The 22497-nt window shown below is 36.2% G+C and overlaps 1 protein-coding gene across 1 annotated transcript in view; it reads right to left on the reverse strand.

Annotated features, from left to right (window-relative positions):
- ADGRA3 (adhesion G protein-coupled receptor A3) overlaps positions 1-22497 on the reverse strand; it is a 112100-nt gene that overhangs the window by 19355 nt on the left and 70248 nt on the right. The window contains exons 11-14 of the mRNA XM_045550457.1: positions 14740-14901; positions 12071-12274; positions 4733-4946; positions 4314-4522 (exon numbers count right to left, since the gene is read on the reverse strand). Coding sequence (XP_045406413.1) covers positions 4314-4522; positions 4733-4946; positions 12071-12274; positions 14740-14901 — 789 coding nt within the window. The remainder of the gene's footprint in view (positions 1-4313; positions 4523-4732; positions 4947-12070; positions 12275-14739; positions 14902-22497) is intronic.

Raw genomic sequence — 22497 nt, forward strand, 5'->3', positions numbered from 1 at the left:
CCCAGCAATTGCACTCCTGAGTGTACATGTCCATCATAAAGCAATATATGCATATTCACAGCAGCTTCTTCTTCATAGCCAAAACCTAGAAACTGAAATGTTCATCAATAATTAAATGAAGAAACTTTGGTATAGTCATGCAATGGACTATCACACAGCAATGAAAAAGAACTGGGCTCCATGCAAAAACAAAGATAACTCTCACCAATGAAATGCTAGGCAAGAAACCAGACACAAAAGAGTATAGACTGTATAATTTCAATTACATAAAGTGTAAGAACAGGCAAAACTTATTTATGGTGACAGACATCAGAGGGGGTGATGTCTCTTGAGACGGTAGAAGGAACCAACTAGCAAGAAACACAGGAGTACTACTGAGCTCTCTAGCATAAATCCTGATCTTGACAATGGCTAAAGTGTATATTCCTATATAAAAATATCATCAAGCCATACACTGAATATTTGTGCACTTTGTTCCATAGCTCACTTTAATAAAAAAGGAAAAAGAGTTGGTCCCTTTGATTATCAATTCCACTTTGGAGAATTTATCCTGAAGATACCCTATTATATGTGCAAAATGACACTGTACAAGCAAACTATTAGAAATAAACACAACAGAAAAATATCTAAATAAATTATAGTAGGGACATAAAATAGTATTCAGAAAGAAAAAATAAGGAAGCTCTTTAATATTGGTGAGAAGATTTGAGAAAGGAGATTTAGCAGAGCGATTAAGAACAGAGGACTGTCCTTAATCACAGAGTGATTAAGAACACGCCTGCCTGAATTCAAATCCCAATTGCAAAACTAGCTTTGTGGGCATGGCCTTTAACCTTTCTGTGCCTCAGTTTCCACATCTGTAAACTAGGAATGATGATAATAGTATTGATAAGATTGTTACAAGGACCAAATTAGTTAATGCATGTAAAGACATCAGAAAAGTACCTGACATATAAGGGCTTATTAAAGATTAGCCATCACCACCACCACCATCATCATCTTCTTTTAGATATATCATCATCATCATTATCATCGTCCTAGTTAAGATATATTGTTCCACAGAAAAAACCATGGTTTAAGAATAATATAATGTGGAGAGGGGAGGGGATGGGTGTACATATACATAATGAGTGCGATGTGCACCATCTAGGGGTTGGACATGCTTGAAGCTCTGACTGGGGGGGGAGGCAATATACGTAACCTAAACTTTTGTACCCCCATAATATGCTGAAATAAAAAAAAAGAATAATGTACATAGCATGTAACCAACCTCTGTGCAAAAATGGGAGAAAATAAGACTATATATTCCTTTTATTTCAAAATACACAAAAGTCTCTTCAACAATATTGCAAGAACCTAACAGTAGTTACCTACGACTGTGATGGCAGAGAGGGGTGAGAATTCAAGTTTACACTGAACATTAATGTATAGAAATAATTATAACATTTGATCCATGTGAATATAGTACCTATTCAAAAATTATTTAAACAACAACATTGCTAGCATTCATGTTCAATTACAGAGTAAATAAAACCAAAGTTTGCTTTCATTCAGCATGTTTTATATAAACAAATTTAAAAGCATCATTAGAAAAAGAGAAACAAATGAGTGCTCTCTAGTTTCATATTTCTAGGAGTATACAACAAAAGGGAATCCAGGTATAGAAATTATTTTATCTTCACTACTACTGATTAAAGTAATAACTACTACATGGCATGAACCTAATCATTACCCTACCTTCTCTTCAGTTGTGTTTGCTTTCTCTTACTGACACCAGCTCCTGTAACTCTTCCTGCCCTAAGTGGCTATTTTTGATCATATCATTCATGCAAACCTTATTTAACTTTTTTCTCTATATAATTCAGTATATAATTGATTTTAGCAGGATGTATACTGAACCAAACTATGGCATTTATTCCAGACTTATGAGCACATATATTCTTTACATCTACTATTTGTTTTTTGATATAAAATTATTTAAAACCATATTGAAAAAAGTTTTATGGACTATATCCCAAGATAGGAATTTAAACTTGTTACAGAAAATGATATATTAAGATGCTACTCAAGAAAAATATTTTATTATTTAAAAAAATTAATATAAGAAAAAAATGTTGATTTCCAATTTTTAAAAGACGTTTCTTCTATCTTAGATATAACTTAAGAGTGGGTATGATTTCATTAACTTTGTCTTTGTCAATTTGCAACTCTAACTTCCATATATTGTCAACAATTTCAGATACATTTCACTTTGCTGCCTCTAGGTGGCACAGTTACATCTAAGAAATGGAAAAGAGTATTCTTTGGAAATAAATAGAAAAGAATTTTAGTACCGTATTTTAGCTTTAAAGAATTCTACATTTCTTAAATGATTAAAAGTCTGAAAGATAAAAGAATAACTTATTCCTTCCAGAAAAGGATTATACTAATTTAAATAGCTTAGAAGAAAAGCTAGGAAGTTCAAAAAAATGCTTTAAACTAGTATTAGATTAAAAAAAATAAGTTTCACATGGTATAGTATCATAATGAAGCTTATAAAATACCTTTTTGTGTGTTTTGTATTTCATTTATTTTGCACAACTTATTCTAGTTAACTATTCTATAAATTTTATACAATGTATCTATTATTTCTTTCAGTACATCAGAATTTCAGATAATTTTATACTCAAAACCTGAATAAGAAAACTTTTAAACTGAAAGAGAAAATGCCTCATACTTTAATGAATGCTTCATGCTTTAATTTAAAAGGTCAATACAAAATAACAAAATGTGAACTTACAGAAACCAGACCCAGTCTTACAGAAATCAAGACACCTTTCATTTATGAAGAGAATCATAAACTATCAATACTAATGTTAAGCCCAAAAGGATAAAAAACTTATACAAATACAGCTCAGTCTAACTAGTGTAGCATCTACCCACTGTCAGATGGGATGAATAACATACATGTTCAAGTATGTTGCTTGCAGTTATATAAAATGCTTAATGATGTCACTGAAAAGATAATCCTTTTGCTCTCTGAATCTACTCACTTCTCTGCCTGCTTGACCAGTGTACTAGGGGAAGATACAGGAAATAGAGAAGCAAAAAAAAATCAAAAAAGAGTTGAGGAAAATTTATTATAAATCAAGCTTGCTTCAAGATCATTTCTAATGGCAAATACTATTCTGTTTAAGAAAAGGAAAATTCACAAAATGTAAAATATATCATGTTTCAAGATTAGTATTTTGACAAAACATCGTCTAGATAACCGGTTTACAGCTGGAATCAGAAACAGAAGCATAGAAGTCCTCACACCCAGGCTAACCTCAAACCATTTCTGGGAAATGTCTTTTAGACTAATCAGTAATTCCTTCCACTACACTCTAAATGTACTCCATGATGTCAGTATCTTATAATAATTATAATGTAAAACAACAACTAGCATGGTTAATTTCATAATTATCTGCTCAGGAGTCAGATTCACTTAAATATCTCATTAATAAAAAGACTTGTTCCTGTACGTTAATAACTATTTTACCAAAAAGAATACAGGTTGAGTATCCCTAATCCAAAAATCCAAAATCCAAAATCCAAAATACTCCAAAATCCAGAACTTTTAGAATGGTGACATGACACTAAAGGGAAATGCTCTTTGGAGCATTTCAGATTTCAGATTTTCAGATTAGGAATGCTAAACCAGTAAGAATAATGCAAATATTCCAAAATCCAAAAGAATCCGACATCTGAAACACTTCTGATCCCAAGCATTTCAGAGAAGGGATACTCAACCTGTCACAGGTGTTAACAATGGGAAGTAACAGAAAACAACAGTAGATCGATTGGCATTACAATTGGAAAGATATTCTTTGTGTCAACACTGTCACCTGTACTGACAAAACTGAAATTATCACCACTAATTTTAAATTCAAATAGAGTCTAATAATTATGACATGGAGTGGGAAACGGTCCTAGTTGGTAAAGGAGCAAAATCACTACTCACTATTTACCCCTGAGCAAATAAATCACTTTCTGGGAAGAGAGAATTTGACTACATAAACCCAAGATCTCTCCAAGTTTTAAGGTCAAAGAATTGATTCACTTATAAGGTTTATTGAAATTTCCTATACAAAAATTCTATCCCATACATTTCACTTGGTGGCAACTCAATTTCCCTTTATAATCAGTACTACCCCAAACATCAGCTCTTACATAAGTAAAGGGTGTACATTATGTTAAATTTTTTTTTTTTAAAGTCTTCATTTGAGCTTAATTATGCATTGGGAAACATTGGAATACTTAGTGTTTATGCATTAAGTTAACAACTGCCATACCATTAACACAGCGTAGTTACTAAGGGAGTAGCACTGAATCGTAGTGATATTTTCATCTGAGTGGAGTATATGGCACCCATCTGACTTCCAGCCTCCTTGTCCATTCAGCAAATTGAAATCCCACTGGGCTGCAACAGCATCTGCTCCGTGCGCGATTCGACGCAGTGTCACGTTAACTGGGATGCGGTGGGTATCTACGTTCATACCATCTGGAGAAAATGGGAAATAAAAATATTTCTGAAACAAACTTCATAAATAATTAAATGTCAACTTATACACTAATGGGTACTCTGTAATATCTTTTTTTGCTAGTGACTCATTAAAAAGAGAAAGAACAAAACTAAGCGTTTTTAGGAACAGTCAACTCCAAAGACACATTGTCCAGTGGCGAGAGGGTAATAGGTGCCACACACACAGACCTATTTTGGTGAGAATCACGGGGGTAACCACTGTACGCCGCTTTCCATCATCAGCCAGATTTGTTGAATTTCCAGTGGCTGGAAAAAGCTTTCCATTGCGGAATGCAATGAGCTGAAGCTTATAGACAGAGTCATCGGTTGGTCTGACTTCTCTTTTTTGCTTTGGTGAGAAAAGGGAAGGAGGAAGCTGGATAGAAGCCTCCACAATGGTATTCTGAAAATACACATATAAAAAGGAAAAAAAAAAAAGACAAAAAAAACGTTGCTGTATTAGTAGGTAAAAACCAGAAAAAAAAAAATCAGATAGTTACAAAAGTTTCTCTGATTATATGTTGAATACATTTTAAAAAATTGTATACATAAAATTTAATAGTTAAAAACGTTACCAGCTAAGTGAAATGTCAGAGCACCACATAATAGCATAGATCAAGAGTAGAAAATACAAATCCAAACTCTACTTCAAAGAGTTAAGCAAGTAAACAAGGAGATTATTTCTAATTACAAAGTTAATTTTCCCATGACAGCATATATTGCTGAAGTAGATAGCATTAAACAGATCAAGGATCTTAGTGATCACCCTGTATCAATTTTACAATGTCAAAATATAGTAAACAAGCACAAATGTAGCATAGCACAAATGTTAGTATAATTAATTTGGGTTCATGGAACTTTAAGGTGATTTATGATGAATTCAAACAATCAAACAACAAAAGAATAAAATTATGCAAACATAATAGAAATTTAGGTTCAGCAAACTCTTAGCAGAAGTTTCCTTGAGACCAAGAAACATAAAGAAAAACATAATAACAAACAAGAACAACTGAAAATGCTGACTGATCGCTGAATGTTTTTCAGATTTCTTTCTTGGGGATTTTTAAATTATAAATTATTCAGAATGCAATAAAAAAAATCTATATACCAAGGAAGCAAACAATTAACTATCTTTTTTAAAAATTCCTTATCTTAAGAATTTATTACAAAGTCTTTCTCTTGGCCACTAACCTCTCTCCTTCCAATTCAATGTTCATTTTGTCAACAGAATTTCCTCTAAAAAAACAAATCTGATCATGTTATTCCAGGTTAAAAAACACCTTGGTTCTTCAATTTTTATAGAATACTATCCCCATATCCTAAACACACCATATAATTTGACTAAAATCTATTTCTCAGATCATCTCCCAACACTCCTATACCACAACTTATAACACAGCCACACTGAGCTTATCAATTTTTGAGTTCTCCTATGTTTTTTCTGTGCCATTGTACACAAGGCACAGGACAGCATCCCCACCTGAAATGCTCCACTGTTATTTTGTCTGGCAGACTCTAAGAACTCGTACAATAGAAAAAAAATGGATCAGATAAGAAAGGCTAGCAGCCAAGAGCAAGACATTACACAGAGTCCTTTAAATAGGACCTTGGTGGACAATTAATTACATCTCCTCAGTATATTGTTTTTCCAGGTTAGTTGCTCCCTCTTCTGGACTCACACAGCACTGTGCACACAACTCTGTCATAACAAACACTTGCAGCCTCACGGTATAACTCACTGTCTGCTCCTTTAACTAGAGTAGGAGGATTGGGGGTAGAGACAATCTCATCCACTTCTTGAAATCCCTATGTTCATGGTTCCTGATATTTGTATTTGATAATAGCTCACTATTGATGAAATTAACAAAGTCTGTACAGCATGTTTATTTTATTTAAAAAAAGGTTCTATTTAAAGCAAATACCTGACTTTAGAATTATTTAGCTGCTGTGCTTAGAACAATGTTGGAACATAAGCAGATACCCATAAATATCTTCTCAATGTAAATGTTTTAGAAGTTTGAATATTACTTTTAAATTGAAGATGCCAAGAAAATATTTAGTAGAAATATTTTGCCTAAGAAAACACACAATAAGGTTTCTGCTATTCTCACAAATATAACATTATGTGAAGGTTTTTTTATAAATTCATTCACTAACCTACTAAATTTCTATTAAGTATATAAATTTTTTGTAAGTACCTAATAACGCATGCCAAGAGGAAAAACATAAACAGATCAATTAGTTGCAAGTTCAAAATACTGATAAAAAAGCATTATATAATGGACATTTATTAAAACTTAAGTACTATCAACTTGTGAAATAATTTTGTTGTGAACACAAAATGACTTGAAAACAAAGCACAGCTCTTTGGGGAAGTAGTAGAAATGATAAATCAAACTGATTTAAAAGAAGTCATACCTAACATTTTCTAAAACAAAGTTAAAAAAGGAAATAATGTCTACACTTTTGAGACGTTTAAAAGGTGTTCTATACAAGTTTAAATTTACAAAATCAATCAAAACACAGCAAAGAACAAAAAGCCCAGGTGTATATGGACAGATCACTGAGGGACCAGAGCTATGTACTCATGGCTGTTCCATACTTATAGCTTCCAAAATACCCTTCAAAGTCCAACACAATAAAGAATATTACTAAATAATAATTATAGGTTCCCTGGGATAGAGAGAGACAGTGGCCTAGGGATGCTGGTAATGCAAACTTCAGCTGTTTCAATAATGTTTAGATTTTTATAGCAAGAATACTCATATGTAATTTCTTTAAGAGAAATACTGATCATTATTTATAGAAAGGTTATAAATCTATTGAAAAAAATCACTGTAGGAAACTTATGTAATTTGTTATACATATCATGATTATACCTTCTGCCACTTGGCCTGAAGGCAGAGAACACAAAGTTTATAATTTTGTTTAACCATGTATTTATTTCAAAATGTATGGATTATCTCAATAAAAATAGATATAAATACAAATATAAATGAATACACATTTTAGTGCTAATAAATTAGAAAAACCTCTCAAGATTCTCCGGGGAATTCCAGTTTTTGGTTTCTAATATTTATTATTGAAAGGCCATGTGCCAAGGAGAGCGTAGGATCTGAAACAAGAAAGCAAGATTTGGGCCCTGGCCTCAGCATTTAGCAGCTGGTCAACACTCACTGCACAATTGTTTAACCTCTTTTAGTCTCATCTGTCAAACACAAACAATGATCTTTCTGACAAATGGTTGTGAAGACCAAATGGGATCATGACTGGGAAGAGCACAAGAGGCTGAGAAACAGTGGTGGTGTTTTTATCACCATTACTACAGCAGTGTGGAAGATGGTTATCTGGGGACAGGGAGAATGGAAGTGCCTTAAAGCAACTGATTTACCAACCATAATCTAGAACTTCCGTCATTCTACAATTCAATCTCAGTACTAATTTTAACAGTAAAAACTGATGGAGTATGAACACATGTGAAATGAATGCTATCACAGAATTCTCATTTTATTTGCTAAATTCATGTATATTTCACTATTTACAGTGACATTAAGCTAAAAAAGGAAATGATAAGCATAATGTTAATTCAAATATATCAACCAGATTTTTAACATCTTTCCTTATGAAAGAATCTGGACTTCCTCTACTATGTAATTAATAAAATTTTCAGAAATCTTAATTTGTTAAAGTCTACAGAATTCTAACATTAAAATCAGAACGAGTCAAAGAGTTATCTGATTCAAAATAATAAACTACTAATTTATCCATGCCTTCTTGACTATCTACTTGACTTTGAACAGATAGATATTATATCTAATTATTTTCTTGTGTATAATTACACAAGAAATTATATCTTGTGTATGCCACTTTTTGATTATCTCACTGCTAATGATTAACAGGGATTATGTTTGCCTTTAGAGTTAATTATTTAACTGACTGTCTTTGCTAATTATGTTTGGCTGTTAATTTTATCCAACAATACTTATTGGAGGTTTAGTTACTCTATGCTTGGCACAATACAGAGCCTAGGAGATACACAGTGAAATAAGCCATGGCCCTTGTCCTTGAAATTTCATAATCTAACAATCTAACAACACTACAATACTAATAAAATCTAACATTTATTGATTTATCTCCTTCAATCCTCTCAACCCTTCGAGTTAAGTATGATCCCTGTATCAGATGAGGAACTGACATTCAGAGAGGTTAAAGTACTTGCCCATGTTTGCACAGCTGTTAAGGGGGGAGTGGAACATAAACCCAGGCTCTCTGGCTGCAGAGAGACCACGTCCTCAGTCACCATATCACATGGACTCTCACTATACTCACCTCACCACTGTATCACTTTGTAAACTATTCTGGAATGAACAAAGCATGATGGGATTCATAGATGATGATTAATTCCATCTGAGGAGGACAAGGAAGGTACCGTCTAAATGCAATCTTAGAGGGAGAGTAGCAGGGATTTCATCAAGCAGGGAAGGACTGAGGGCACGACAGAGGGCAGAAATGAAGGCAAGTAGTAGGAAAATGCATAACGACTGGCCTGAAGAACTGAAAGGACTTCAGCTGGACTAAAGCCCTTGATGGCTGGGATGAGAGAAGTACAGGATGTATAAAGAAAAAATGGATTTCTAAATTGTGGTCAAATAAATTTTAAACAATCAATTCTATTTGGATACATTGCAGTTGAACTTAAAACACCAGCTAACTTCCAAAAGCCCTTAATATTACAGTTTAATGAAAATACTTACTATTTTCTTATGCCAACATATCTGAATTATAGGATCAAAAGTGAAAGGAACTATTGTGTTGTGAAAAATGAGAAGGGATTTGATTGGTGCTGTCGGCAAGAGTCAAATACCAGGCGACTCAATCTCCAGCTGGCAACCCCAGCTGAAGCCAAGCACTGAATTCATGGATGACTCCAGCACTAGTCCTGCTCTCAAGCAATCTGCAGTCCAGTGTGGGAGGCAAGTGACGCACTGTGGCTCCCGTGTGCAACATGCAATGGCAGAGAGAGGAACAGAGTAGCACAGGAAAAGTGAGGAAGGAGAATGTTACTTAGGAAATGAGGGTGGGAGTAGAGAAGACAAATTCATTGGTATCAAGTAAGATTTCTTGGAGGTGACATTTCTGCTGGGTGTTAAAATGAAAGAGCTGAGATAGGAGGGGCAGAGCAGGGGATTCTACCCAAAAAATCAGCATAAGCCTGGCCTAAGCTGACCAAGCGGCAGGGCAAGTTTCCTTTCACTGGGAGAAGAGGTGGGAAGAGTTGTGGGGCAACAGGGCAGATGCCCAACAATGAAGCTGCTCCTCAAACAGTGTCCAGAGAAACAGGAGATATTTATCAGGGGAGGTACAAGGTCAATTTCCATTTATGGTAGATTCAGGGTCAATGTTCACAATATTAACAACCTAAAACGGCACTGACGACCAGAACAGCCTGCACGGAGGGGAAGGCTCCTAGAGGCCCTGTGCTTTGCAGACAGGTGCCCTGCAAGTTACTAAACAGGGGAAAGGTCTGGGTGGTGTTCCCAAAAGAAGGACCAGCAGGGCTGAGGACTCAGGGGCTGGGGTAGCAGGTATTTGCTAAACGGTAAGGAAGTATTTCAACATTTTACTAACCGGCATGGTTGTACTGATACATGCTGGCCAAATGTCAGCCATAGGTAGACCAATCTATATGAGAAAGATGGATTTTTAAGAAATAGCCTAGACAGGAAATTACAATGGTTTGGGTAATATAGGATGAGAGTGCAAACCAGGTCACGAAGAACAGTTATTCATGAAATATGCAGGACCTACTGCTAACTAAGGACCGATTTTCCTGGGTTTAACTTCATATGCTAGCATATGCTCCCATTTAAAGGTAATGCAATCAATTATTGGATGTTCAGGTTGTCTAGTTAGTACATTCCAGGGATCAAAAAAAAAAAAGCACAGAATGAGTAAAAATTGGTGTAATATAAAGTGTAAAATGTAAAGAAAATTCTCCGATCAAGTACTAAAGCTTAAGTACATTTACACTGCCAATATCAAAATTTTTAACTAATTTTGTGTCATGAAGGATATGTTCTGTCTTCATTCAGTTTTGTCATGTCCATCTATGAAGCATGAATAATAGTGTACTGTGTCCTTGCTCTCCGGCCACAGGATGATCTTAAAAGGATAGGACAGTATGAAGTTGACAAATCTGAGTGTTCATTTAAAGCTTTCTACTTTAGCAGGTAGAAACTCTCCTTATCCAGAGGGGAAGGTTGTGAAATTGATGGAATGTAGGGTTTCATCATTTTTAATCCTTTCCTACCAACTGTGATCATCTAAGACAGAGGGTTCATCAATTTTAAGTGCTCCTCAAAAAACACACACCCTTCTCTCACGGGCTTCTCTGTGTTGCTGTTTCTGTGCTTTTCATGGTATGTTTTTACCAATAAAAGACACAATAAGTAAAGTTGAGCAAGTCTACAGAAGCATGGCTGGGTGCATCGAGTACTCTTCCAGGGCCAAGATTATCAGATAAATCTTGCCAATGTTCCTCTGAGTATACGGTATCAAGTCATTATATTATTATCAGACATTTTGACCCAGCTGAGATTGTCTTGGGCGGTTGGGATATTTCTAAATTTACCAAATTGGCTCTCTTTATGGAGGTCACCAGGGTAAAGTATGACAAAATACACCATTCTTCATTCATTCATTCATTCACTATTTATTGAGAACTTACAGTGTACTAGAACACCTGTTCAATCAATGACTATGCAGCCATTAAAATGACTGGAATATTATTTGTGATATTATTCAAGGATAAGCCAGAAATAACGAAAGTATTGTGTAATTAAAAGCCACAGAGAACACAATTACATATGACCACACAAAGCTAAATGGGAAAAATGTGGTTCCATTAGGTTGTTAGATTTATGCCTCCCCTGTTTGCTTCAATGTAGTTTAGTGAAAGACATCTAAATCCTCCATTTTAAAAATCAATAAAAATGCTTTCATTTTGCTTGCTCCAATGAAACATACATTTTTTTCCTAAGATATATGACAAATTTGTACCTCTTTGCGAACAACTTCAGTACACAGGCTGCCTGATTCAATGCCCAGCCTCAGGGCTGACTTCTCCATTAGGCTCTTTCCGCCCAGTGCCAAGGGCCCACAGTACTTTCAGGGGCCCAGAAAACATTTTAATGTCTCAAAATTGGTAGCAAAAAGAAAAACTTGTAGACCAAATAAAATCTTTTAATATGCAATAGTAATATACTTCTTTTTATGCCACTGCAGTCATAAAATGTAATTTTTGATATTTTCATGTACAGAAAAAGGGGACCAAAAGGTAAAAATGCTTAAGGCCCATAAAAGTCATAACATGGCTCTTCCTGGCCTGAATTTCCTTTAAAACAACAGCAAAAACAGTATGTCCCGACTTACCCCCAAACCTCTAACATGGTTATTTTGCAAAGCAAAACATTTGGAGCACTCTAACTGTACATAGTCCTAAATTATTTTTAATACAATGTAACATACCTTTAGCGCCAGACTCGAAAATGTATTTGAAACATTGCATTTAAAGCTCAGCTGCTTATCCAGGTTTCCATCCGGATCACGTCTCCCATAATCCGAAAGTCCTGTACGGTCAGAGGCTGCCACTTTCTGGAACACGGTACAGGTCATCCCGGTGAAGCCAGAAGCCTTGATGACATAAGCTTCCAGAGCAATATTGGGTGAATACTTCAAAAGTCAATCAAACAGGAGTTATGAACGATTTACAATACAGAGGAAAAGCACTTTCAAATACTTTTCAAACACAAAACACTGTACATAAGCCAAACCAGAAAGCCCAGGTTCTTACTACAAAAACACTGTATTAGATAACTGGCAGAATTAAAAAAAAAAAGAAAAGAAAAAGAAAGACCTTGAAATGAAAAGGATGTCCTAAAATGGAAGGAATACTGAAAAAGAGGAAAAGAAGAAGCCATGAAGTGTGGAAGAGCAGATATAAGTTAGAAGTCAATTAGAAATAATTTGAAGAACATCTTGGAGGAAATTATAAGCTCAAAACGGAAGTTTCTTAAAAAAAAAAAAAATCAGCTAGAGAAATCAGTGGAGCTCCTTAATGACCACCTTACAGGGGAAATGAAAAAGTATCAGGATTCGGTAAATACACTGAACAGTCACCTTGTTCAACACTTTAGGCCACACTCACTTTTTCTTTCACAGGGAAATCTAGTTAACTCTTTGCACTAAGTTTCCCTGATAAAAACTTTACACAGACTCACTCCAAAGCTGTTTCTTCAGAAAAGGAAGGGAGGAGCTAGCTCAAATTGTAGGAAAATGAAGAGATGTAAAAAGAAAATTAGGTCAGAAAGATGGCACCTGCCCTAGAGTTTTAAAGGAATTCAAGAGCAAGACTGAACTGAGGGGTCCACCAAAACGTACGACCTGTCAATACAAACTGCTGCCAGGCCCACACCCTGGAGGACTGCCTGCATTCAGGGCCATCAGTCACAGCCACAGATGGGTGGGCACGAGAAGTGACAAGCTGATGAGACACATGTTCATATCCAGCAAGATGACAGGATTTACTGTAAATTCTAAGGACAACACGGCATCCTCCTTCTCCTCCCTTCAAGGGTGATTAAGTGCGTGCCCACCATATAGGTAAGACACCATTCTAGGCACCACATACGGGCATCTTTTTTTCTTTTTAAAGTATGAGACTTTGATGCAAGATGCTTAAAATCTACTAGAAACATAAGATAAAAATTAAAAAATATAAAAAGGTAGAATGTAAACAAGTCCCACACATGATGGTAGGAAATATTTAGTGGTTCCCAAACTTTTCCAGAGTAAGAAATTTTTCCATCAGCTTTTTGCCTCTCAATGTATACACAGGGAAAAGTCTTATTAAATTATATTTGTTGACTAACAATGTATATTGTAATTTTTTACTGGTCAAAGGCACATATAAATAACCACCAGAGCCTCTATTAAGCAGCAATTTTATGACCAAACATGAAACCTCAGTTAAAAGAAACAAATCTGTCATTTTGAGGCAACCTGAAGCTGTATCATCTTTACTTATTATATGTAAATGTATAATCTCCTGGAACCCTTTTTTACATGTTAAAATGGTGTCCAAAACCCCACCATGACATTTATTATACCCTTGGGTTCTCAGAAGACCCGATGAGGTTCAGAGGGAAGAAGTTCTTCAGGCTGATTAACAAGCAAGGCTGAAGGATGGGATTTAAAATGGATCTAAATGGTGGGGGAGGGCATAAAAATGACAAGCTGGTGTCGAGTAAGGTCATGTGTCTGAGCGGGAAATTACCCTGAACTATGTTGTAAAGACAGCAGCCATAATGGGCCTCTATTTTATTTTTTGGTCAGGAAAGTAATCCTCAACATAATTGAGCAAAAGCAGCAATAAAACACAGTATCATCAAAAAAGACCTCAGAAATCAATGGAAAAATAGTAATCTCAAATTTTATAAAATCACAGGAGTAAAGTGTAGAATATTCTATACTACGTGAGCCTGCTAAAATAATTAGGAAATGAAAATCATGGACCAGATCAACGTTTGACTGTTAAGGGAAAAACACAGTATTTGCCATGATTTACCATATTTTTTTAGGACAGAAAGTAAGCACCATGCACCAAGAAATTTACAAGAGTTCAATTTAGCGTAAATAAAATTTAATACTATTTAATTGAATGATCATTATTTATTAATAACTCATTATCCCAAGAGTGGGATTGACTGAAAATGCCAATAGCTTCCCATGTGTTGGAGAGCATCCCAGTTCTCTTTTGAGGCCGAAACCCGGGCAAGCCATCAGGCATTCTCCCGAAACGTCCTTCAGGGCCCATGACAGAATGTATTGGCTCAGATGTGAGTGCCAGCGGGGTAATGCTGTAGTGTTCTAATTTTCATAGTAGAAACGGTTTCAGTGGATTAGATGATAAAAACTATTCAAATTACAGATTAACAAAGTGTTTTCCAGTCAGCATGAAAACACTACTCAAAAGCAAGATTAACTTTTAAAATGTCTGAGAAAGGGAAATTCTGCAATAACCAGCAGTAAGAGAAAACACCCACCCCATAGAGGGGAAGAGATCTGTATCTCTTTGGGGTTAGAGTTGCTTTAAATGCATTTTTTTCCTTGGAAGTCAACGGTAATGTTACACTTACTGTTGAATAAACATGAGCGCCATTGGCCAGCCGGTACGTGGCGACACGCTGCAGACACTGGACGATTCTACTGCAGGCTTTAGCTTCCCTCTGTGCCAGCCACAGGACACGCTCATCAGCCAACATGATGTTACTTGCAATGTCAACCATCACATCGCCCAGCTAGCAGGAGCGCAGGAGGAAGAAAGATCTTTAAAACCAACACAGGCTGCTTTGTACAATCGAAATCCTAATGAGACAGTGAGAATGGCTTCAGTCTAAATTTTCACATGAAAACCCAACAGGCACTTTCCTTGTTTCTCATTAAAACATCTTCAGATATGAACAGCACCTTCAATTATAGCCATTTGGTAACATTTAGCTCAAAACCGTGTATACTCCAGTAGCCACCACGTCACTGCTGAAAAGACTGCAGTGCGGTATCGCAAAGGGAGAAAAGGAAAGGCAATCGGATTAACTGTGGAGAAGGAAAAGATGTCATCTGATCTCAGAATAAAGACTGCAACTCTTTGTCCAGAAAACCACTTATATATAGTTCTTTTTGTGTAAGCATCAGCTTAAATCAGACTCTATTATCATGAAGAAATACACACTCCCTACCTCTTCAGTCTCCTGTCATGTTCAAAATCCTAGGCATGTACAACTACAGGAGTTCCCTGTATTTGTTGTGTGATCTCACACCTCTGTCCCCTGGTATATGTGGTTTCTTCTACTTAGATGAACTTCTTCCCTTCCTCCCAACTCAACGAATGATTTAAGATCCAGTGCCCTGAAATAAATGAATCCTAAGAGGTGCTCACTTTTCTACTGCTTGTTTTACTTGTTTCATTTATTAAATGCTTTGCATTAGCTCTCTGCATAACTTACAGATGTAAACATCTGTCAGGCAATGCCAGTGAAAAGTCGACTGACTACTGTTTACTGTGACTTGTACGTCCCACCTCAGAGAAACGCACTGAACGGTCCAGGGCTAACGAGACATACTTGTATCAAGAGGGTTTCGTATTGAGCAGAATGTTCATGAGGGGGAGATCTGTGGCAGAAACAACAAAAACAGTCCAGAGGCAGGATCAGAGGATTTGCAGCTGGCTGCTCCTCTAATCAAGAAGTAAGCATTAAAAGGTATTAAGCCCCAGTGCCAAGCTAGAAAGCCAGGGCTGTGTTAACAGATGTCTTTTGATCATCCCAGAAGATCCCAACTGAGATTTCAGTCCTGTTCTGCATTCAAGACACTCATAAGATGCATAATTATGAGGGCTAAGGAGGGCTGGAAGATGTTCATTTCATTCCACCCTGGTTCACTTCACCAAGAAGATGGTCTGTGGAAATCCACCAGATCCCAACCCTAGCACCAGAGGGCGAAGCAACTACAGTAAGTTCAGGGGTGAGGAACAGAGCTTCAAATGCTGGCCACGACTTGGGCTGGAGACTTCACCTGTCCACCTCTCTGTACCTCCATTTCTTCTGTTTGTAAATGGGGAGAATAACAGTCCTGTCTTTTCTGAATATTGTGAAGATTAAATTCTAATAATAAATACAAAGTTTCTGAAACCATGCCCAGCACTCAAAAAATGTTGGCTCTTCTTGTTATTTTATTGCTTCTTTGTTGTTGTTTTTTTTCCCCACCATTTCAATCCCAAAATAGGCTTCTTTTTTAAGATGACAGGTTCTAGAAGAAGTGGTAAGAGGGTTGCATTTTTAAGTCTGTGTTCATATATAAACAGGACCAATGCACCCAGCAAAACTGCCTTTCACCCTCTGTAAAGTCTCACCTGCCCACCAATTTTAAGAAGCTGTTCGACTTTGTACTGCCCTTACCATAGTAGAGCACAATTATTTCCTTATTTTACTCCCAAGATAAACACCTTGAGGGCAGGAACAACACAATGTCTTAATTATATTTATACCTTTATTCACTACTGTAAGACCTGGTATTGAAGCCAGTAGCTGTCAATGTTCATTTATCCAATGTTTATAGATGTTCGCTTAAAATCCTCATTATTATCATTTATTTGCAACAGTTCACTGACTAAATATGTATTGAGGGCCAATGTGAGCCAGACACCATCCTGAGCAGTGGAGCTATAGCAGTGAAAGCAACAAACTCTAGCTTCAAGCTTATAGTCTAGTGAAGAAAACAGAACACAAACAAGTAAACCCATTTTTAAAAAGCGATTTAGATTGTGATAACTGCTATGAAGAAAATGAGCTGAATAATACATGCTGGAAAGTAATGAAATTTAATCCAAACAACTTATTTTAATGGACTCACACATTTTCAAGGGGTATTTTTCCCCCAAACCAAGACATTAACAGGATCAGCTGACAGAGAATCAACAAGAGTCTACAGTCAAGCTTTGTATTAACAGAAGCCTCAGCTGGTTCATTTTATACAACTCATTGGAAGATTAGCATCCTAGTAATTTTCCTACAAACAGGTATGCAGGTGGATGTCATTCTACTAGAAGCCGATATTTCTGGAGTTACGAATGATAGTGACTCTTGAACCTGTCACAATCAGCCCTTTATACAGATACTGAACTAATAAGTCCCTCTTAAAGGGAATTCAGAGTAGCTAGAATAACCTGGCTAAGTTTTTGTCTATCATTCTAACTTATTGTTATTTAAAGTTTTTACACAAAAATAGGTAAAAGAGATGACATGGTAAAATATGCTCTATGGCACAGAAATGAAGTTCCTGTTGGCTATAAAACCTTAAAAGACAAAAGACACAAAAATATTGATTCTACTCTAAGATACCACTGAACTATGTGAGGTGTTTACAGATTAGCACAATTACAACTAAACTTATTAATACTTTTTTGAAGTTTTAAACATATGGACTTTATAAGGACCTGACATGAGGCTTCACAGACATGTCATCTCTCCTGAAAAATCATAATTACGTGATCAAAAAAATACTGCTATACCCCACTAGATAACACCAGTAAAGAAACGTAACTTGTGTTAATAATTGTAAAGAAGAGAAATACCTCTAAGAAGATACAGCGCTAACAAGGGAGATTGCCTTAGCTGAGAACAACCTCTTTTTCTCATTATTTCACTCCAAATGGCTAAGACCTGAGGAAAAGGATTTGTTGCCAAAATATTCCCTAGAGCAGATAATCATAAAATGCTATATGCTTCTGTAGCTCGGTTATAGAAGTAGTTCTGAATCCGTTACGGTGGCAAAAAAGGACACAAAAGGGATAACAATGCATGAAAAATTACACTGGATTAAAAAAGTATTCCTGAAACCTGACACACAAAGATAGTTTAAAAACTGCAACCGGCGCTAGAAAGCATCGTATTTCTCCTTGGCCTCATTCCCTGAAGGCCATTCCAGCCACAGACAGGTCAGAAGGAATTGCACACCTGCTCTTGCACCTGTCTCACTAAAGCATGAGGACCAACTGAAAATACACGAGAATGCACTTTATCAAAGATAAAACAGTGAAGAAACAAAAACGCTACATTAGTAACAATGAAAGTGTTCAATGTCATTTGTTGTATCAGATAGGATATTTCATATTCTTCTTACATATATATGGCTTAGAATTTTCATAAAAATTAGGTCAAACACATCCGGTAAATTTAATGAATTTCTGATATGCTTTTATACTAAATATATAAGATAATACATAAACTAAACTTGATATTTTAAGTTTAATGCATAGTGTTTAAAACTGAAGACAATATTTATATCCCTTGGAGTTAAATACTCCTGGGTTAAGATTTCAAGTCTGTCACTGATAAGTTTAGATGTTCCTGAGCAAATTAGCCTAAGACTCAGTTTATTCATTTGCAAAATGAGACCAAGAACTCTAATAAGAAGTGCTCAAAACTATCTCAATTCCATAGTAAAACGGGAAAAAAGAAAAACAAAACAGAAGCAAATATCTTCACATACTCAGTAGAAATGTAAATTAAGCAATTCATGCAGTTTTTGAGAAAAGTCAAGCAATCTAGGCCGGTCCTTGTATTTACATTTTCAAGCACAGAGCAGCAAGGGACACTTCGGTCAATTCTAATAACCAGTCACGTGTGCAGGTGGGGCAGCAAGCTGGATAATGGTTTGAGGATGAGAAGTAGAGGAGCAGAAGCGGTCCAAACATGACATCAACATCATCATCATCATCGCAGCTGGTAACACTGAAACTCAAGTAATCCTCACAATAGTTTCCAAGTTACAAATTAAGTATAATATTGAGATCATACCTATCTCAAGGTGTATTAGCATCCTGATGACTCTCTGCTTTGAAAGTCAAGTTTTAAAAGTGTGTTTCTGTCACTCTTAAGTAGTGTCTATGCCCTCAGTGCCACAAGATCCCACTGCTGGCTTCTGAGCAGCTTGCTTAGTTAAGCATTCGACATTCAACAAGTGTCTTGTTGTGACCATCACCCGGACTATGGCAAAGGTTAAAGCTCTGATTTATTGTGGCGTAGAAGTAAGAGAATGATGACGAGTACAACAATGGAGGATCTGAAGAAATGGGTGGGAAGGGAAAAGGGGAAAAGAGGCTGAGAATAGTGTTGCACAGAAAATGTCTTTCTTGACTGGCAGTACCTAGTGGGGCATAGCAGTAGTTCTTTGATCATGTAACAATCATAATTTTTCTATCACATTTCATGCCAGATCCTCATAAAGTCCGTATGTTTAAAAAAACATTAAACAGTAAATTTAGTTGTAATTATGCTAAGCTGTGAATATCTCATATATTAAAGGATAAAAATCACAAAAACACTGATTCTGTCCTAAGGTATTACTGAGATATATGAGATTACAAAAATGTGCGGGCATTTCGCCTTCTAGAATTATGGAGGGCTCAATACTCTGGACAACTCTCCTGTGAAAAGTGAAAAATGCTGAAGGAAAATAGTTATCTTTGTAAATGCATCAATAAATAGTAAGAAAATAAAGACTTCTCCAGAGCATAACTACAAAATAACAGCAGGAATTCAAAGAGCTCAGACGTTGAATTCTGATGACTACAAGCTACATTTTGACGTCGCAGGCTGCGCCCATGCAGGCCTGATGGGAGAAGACCCCAAAAGGGAACCCCACCTCCAGCCTCAGGCCCAACCAGCAGTAATGCAGCCTCACAGAAGGGGAGAGCAAGGAACAGGCCTATCTGGACCTGGGCATGAAGCAGAAGGAAGTAAAAAATTTCTTCTCTGACAACTTGTAAACACAAGTCAACCTTCACACAGGTCGGACTTCACATTACTATTGTGGACTGAAAAACCTCAAGCTAAGAAGTAATTTCAAACTCAGCCCCCTACCCTGGTATTGGCCCTGGACACTTGGCAGAAGCAAACAAATATCACACTTAATGATACATTAGGCCATTCTCATTAACACCCCTTGTCACCAACTTTTATCGACACTGTTCTGGAAGTCCCCACCACTGTATAAGCAGAAAATAAATAAATAAAAATAGAGGAATATATTTTGTATAGAAACAGAAAAACCAATTATTATTTGCTGGCGACAGAACTGTCTAGAAAAGACCACATAACCAACCGCGAACCGATACGAATGAATTCAGTAAAGTAACCAGATGCAAGGTCCACATTTTTAAGAAATCATTGTCAAGGAAAATTGATCACAGACCACGAATTTGATGATATTAAACACCTGTATCTAATTGTGGTGATATAATAGCAATTTCTAACATTGTTTATTTTAGAAAAATTATGAATGAAATATGACATCTAGAATTTGCTGTTAAATGTTCCAGCACTGAGAGAGGTAGGGGAAGGGGAAGGGGAAGGGACGGAAAGGAAGAGAGAAAGGGAGGGAAGGAGGGAGAGGAGGGGAAGGGAAGAGTGGACGGGATAAACGAGATTGGTAAGTACAGCAGGTCCTTGAATAATGTTGTTTTGTTCATTGGCATTTTGGTTATAATGTTGATGAGAAAAAAAAAAGGATTCCCGGTTGGAGCCACTGTCTGTGTGGAGTCTGCATGTTCTCCCCACATCTTTGTGGGTCTTCTCTGGGTTCTCCAGGTCTTCTCAGTGTTCTCCCACATCCCAAAGCTGTGCACAGTAGGTGAATTGGTTTGTGCGTGTTTATGCGTGCGTGCGTGCGTGCGTGTGTGTGTGTGTGTGTGTGTGTGTGTGTGTGTCCTGCGAGGATGCGACAGTGTCCTGTCCAGGGCTGGTTTTGGACTTGCACCCTGAGCTTCAGGGACAGGCTCCAGCCACCCTACAAGCCTGAACTGGAATAAGTGGGTAAATAATCTTACTTGTTTTTATTAATCTTTCTTAAATGTATGTATAGCTCGCACTTACTTCAATGTTTAACGTTAGAAGAGTCTGGGGTCTTTATTTAGAAGTTTGGTGATGTTTTTGTGACCAGAAATATGCCATAGGAACTTAACTCTTGTTTATATCAGTTAGACTATGGAATAATTGGTTCATTACACATCATTTCAGTTGAAGTCACAGTTTCCAGACATCTCTCTATGACCTTAAGTGAGGACTTAGTGTATTGTTGAAGCTCGGCGGGAGGTAAAACATAGGTATTAATGACAACATTCTCTTTCCTATACTTTAGAATTCCCCAATCAAAAAGTTCTCAAAAAGTTAAACCCAAAGAAAGAAAGTTTTTTAAAAAGCAATATAACAATAGAAAATGAAGACATCGCAGTGGTTCTCAAAGCCAGACGTGTTGCCTCAGTACCACCTGGAACTAACTAGAAATGCAAGTTCTCAGACCAATCTCAGATTTACTAAATCAGAAACTGGGAATGGGGAGGAAACTCAGGGCAACAATCTCCACGTTTAACAAATGCACCAGCTTATTCTGACCCATGTTCAAGTTTGAGAAACATTCTAGGGAGAATCACAAAGCCAGACCCTGGGTCTTTGAAAAACTTAATAATAGAGAAATGTCTGGCACAAAGGATCAAGAAAAAAAGAAGAAAACACTAGAAATGTTAACAATAAAAAAGAATAGTAACTGTCAATATAGAAGTGATTATATTTTAAAATGAATGAATGAAAAAGCTATATATTTTTTAAATTTATACATAAAAATTTGCTAAATGAACTTAGCAGTAAACAAGTATAAGGTGTGTATCTCACATATTTAAAAAGAGAGAACAGTAAGGGGCCATAAAGCATCACCAAATCTAATCTTTATATACTTTTTCATCCTCTAAAATGGATACATATTGTTTTCATAAGAACAATCGCTCTAGTAAATATGGAACAAACACTTATGTTGCCTGACAGACAACCTTCAGCTGTTTTTAAAAGACTCCACTAAATACATCATTTAGATCTGGCAGTTTGATAGCTTTTAGTACCTATCTTGAGAAAAGAGTGTATGGCTTGTGTTGGCTAGACCCAATTGCAGATTAAAAAGCAACTGCCTCACAATATTTTGGTTCTGAAATTATCCATAGCAGAATAACTTTTGGACATAAAAAAAAATCATTTTAATTATTTGTCTATCTAACACTATATGCATTTTAGGATACCTTAGCATAATTTTATGCTGTGGTAATTAACTTAAAATGAAGTCTTTAAGTCTCATAATTTCTTTTCACTGTATTAATAAATGGCGAAAGCTACAGCCTGTGGTTTAAGTTTCCAAAGAACTGTATAAGATGTCAGTCACTACATCACAGGAAATATTAATATTACATTTATACCTCAATCATTCAATCTTATTTTTCCTCTCTTTCTCCTATTTATATTTAATAAGTTGGCATCACTTGCTTGAAAATAACCGTAACTGGTATGTCCTAT

This window comes from Lemur catta, chromosome 4 (assembly GCF_020740605.2).
Source record: "Lemur catta isolate mLemCat1 chromosome 4, mLemCat1.pri, whole genome shotgun sequence".
NCBI lineage: Eukaryota > Metazoa > Chordata > Mammalia > Primates > Lemuridae > Lemur > Lemur catta.